This window comes from Lipotes vexillifer, unplaced genomic scaffold (genome assembly GCF_000442215.2).
Source record: "Lipotes vexillifer unplaced genomic scaffold, Lipotes_vexillifer_v1.1 scaffold225, whole genome shotgun sequence".
NCBI classification, from domain to species: Eukaryota; Metazoa; Chordata; class Mammalia; order Artiodactyla; family Lipotidae; genus Lipotes; species Lipotes vexillifer.
Genome location: NW_006787630.1, coordinates 2693904 through 2696503, shown reverse-complemented (window position 1 = coordinate 2696503; position 2600 = coordinate 2693904). Strand labels below are relative to the sequence as shown.

Below are 2600 nucleotides of genomic sequence, written 5' to 3'. Positions count from 1 at the left end.
TTTTGTTTATAGTCCTGCTTTTCCCTACATGATTAAAAAAAGAAAAAACCAACTGCACATAACTAAACTTACTGGATCATTCCACAATAAATACAAACATCTCACCATTACGTTGTACACCTGAAACTAACATAACGTTATATGGCAAATATAGCTCCATTTTTTAAAAACCACTTAAAACAGTAATTATAAATCTACACTGATGAGCACACAATGTATAAAGATATAATTTGTGACAAAAACCTCGTAAGGGGGCGGGGGGGTGTGGAACTATATAGCTGCAAATTTTTTGCAGAGTAAGTACCTATTAACAGAAAAGGTGGTAATGGAGAAATTGAAATACAAACACAAAAGATACAATACACACAAAACAAATAATTAGACAAGAAGCATTATATATAGAGAAAAGGATCCATCCATCAAGAAGGTATACCAATAACAATTACAAAGATATAAGCACCTAACAACAGAACCCAAACACATGAGGCAAAAACTGACAGAAGCTTGGTTAAATTGGTGAATTTTATACTTTGTGAATTTTTATCTGATTTTTAAAGAAGGAAAATAAGAACGTCAGTTAAATGAAAAGTTTACCAGTAGAGATGGTGAGAGGACAGAGCGGCAGCGTGAGGATGGGGCCTGAAATTTAGGGGAGGTGGGTCGCTCCTCCTGAAACCTCCTGCTCTGCTCCAGGGCCTGACACGCCTGGCGCCACCTCACCTCCCTGCCTGCAGGACACAGGCCCACGGGCACCTGCAGGCCTTGCTCCCGCCTGTTCTCGGCCCAGCGTGGAGCCCCTGTACCTTCTATACCTTACCTGACAACTCATCCCTCAATATCCAGCTCCCGAGGGCCCTCCTCCAGCCCCCACCTCCTCCCCGGGTGGGGTGTCTGCGGCCAGGGCCCCCCCACCCCGCAGCACCCACCTGGACTCGGTGACGTCAGCAGGCCTTCCCCTGCACACCGCCACCTGCACGTACACGGAGCAGTTGACGCGGCTCCAGTCAGGGTCACACACGGCCAGGAAGTTGGGCCGCAGCCGGCCGGTCATGTACTTGGCCAGGTCTGTCAGCGACTGGCTCACTGCAGCCCCGAACAGGAACGCCCCCAACACCTTGTAGAGGGCGGCCAGGTAGTTGTTGAAGTCAGAGCGGGAGTAGAGGCGATCTGTGTACACCAGGTAGGCCTCCCCGGCCGACACCTGCGGGGAACAGCCGGGGACTTCAGGGCCGCTGAAGAAAGGGGTCAGGGTGCGTGGCCTCCCTACGGTCACTGGGGGGCTGGGAACTCCAAGGGGGCCCTCTTCCCCGCAGACACCACCCCGGGCAGGACTCGAGCTGCTAACGCCCCAGCCCTCCGCCCTCCACGCCCCTCCTGCCTTACAAGGATGACGGTGGCGGTGATGATGACCCCGGCCATGAGCCCGTGGGTGATGGTGTCCGGACGGTAGGGGTACCGGATGGAGTCATCTCCGCAGTAGAATCCTCGCTTGTACGGGGCGTTCACGAGTGTCAGGATGGCGGAAGGCAGAGAGGCTGGGGTTGGGGAGAGGAGGCCGGTAGCCACGAGGTTCTCTGAGCCCCAGGGCCACACAGACGAGCCTGCGCCGGCACCGAGCACTTGGACGCCGGCCTCAGCCTCCCTCCGGGTCTTCTCACCTCTGAGCCCACCAGAGAGCTAGGAGGAGCTTTTCTCACAGCAAATGGGAAGGCCACTGCCCCCTTAAAGCCCCTGCGGTTCCCCGTCATCATCAGATAAACACCAACGTCCTGCCCAGGCCCAGTGTCCAACCCCCAGCGTCGCCCACCCTCTCCCCGCCTCGCTTCCCTCCAGCCTCCTCTCTGCCCTTTGCACGAAGCCGGCAGGCAGCCACCAGGGCCTCTGCTCACATCCTTCTCGTGGCCCAGAACATCTCGAACTCCCTTCCGTGCTCCTGGGAGCCCTCTCACGGCAGGAAACTTCCGTTCTTCATGGTTCTTGCCTGTGTGCAACTGTGCAATCACCGTGTGATACTCGAATGATTCCCCCGGCTACACACAGCGCTCTGTGAGCACCTGGGGTGGGGGTGGGGGTGGGGGTGGGGGCCGCGCCTGTCATGGTCAAGGCTGAGTCCCTGGAGCCTGCTGGGGCCTGGCCGAGGCCAGTGTTTAACAGGCATCTGTTAAAAGAAGGACACTCTGCTCCTCGTTCTAGGGCCGGCCAGAGAGATCAGGAACACACCTCATCCACGCGTTGTCCCTGAACCGGCCACACGGTGACCCGACAGGTCCGGCCCAGGCCCCGGGAGCTCAATCCAAAGGTGCTTTCAGGAGCCACAAGTCATGACCCGGCCCTGCCTGGCACGGCCGCAGCCCCGGAGTCCAGAGGCCCCGCCAGCCAAGGGTGACCAAGGGCGGCTAGGGCACAGGGCTCCCTGCTCCCCAGGGTGGGTGCACAGAGACAAACCCAGGCAGGGTGCCCTTTGGCCTTGGCAGGGCAGATGACACGTGGAAGAGGGTGTGGCTCTGCTGGGGCCTGACGACCAGAGCAGTGGGAGGGCAGGGCCAACTCCTCCTTCCAAAGGCCAAATTCAAGGGCCTCGGGGACCACCGTGTGATGGT

The 2600-nt window shown here is 57.3% G+C and overlaps 1 protein-coding gene across 1 annotated transcript in view; it reads right to left on the bottom strand.

Annotated features, from left to right (window-relative positions):
- Positions 1 to 2600, bottom strand: part of PLPP2 (phospholipid phosphatase 2) — a 39587-nt gene that overhangs the window by 34662 nt on the left and 2325 nt on the right. Inside the window, 2 exon segments of the mRNA XM_007460457.1 lie at positions 927 to 1201; positions 1384 to 1535. Coding sequence (XP_007460519.1) covers positions 927 to 1201; positions 1384 to 1535 — 427 coding nt within the window.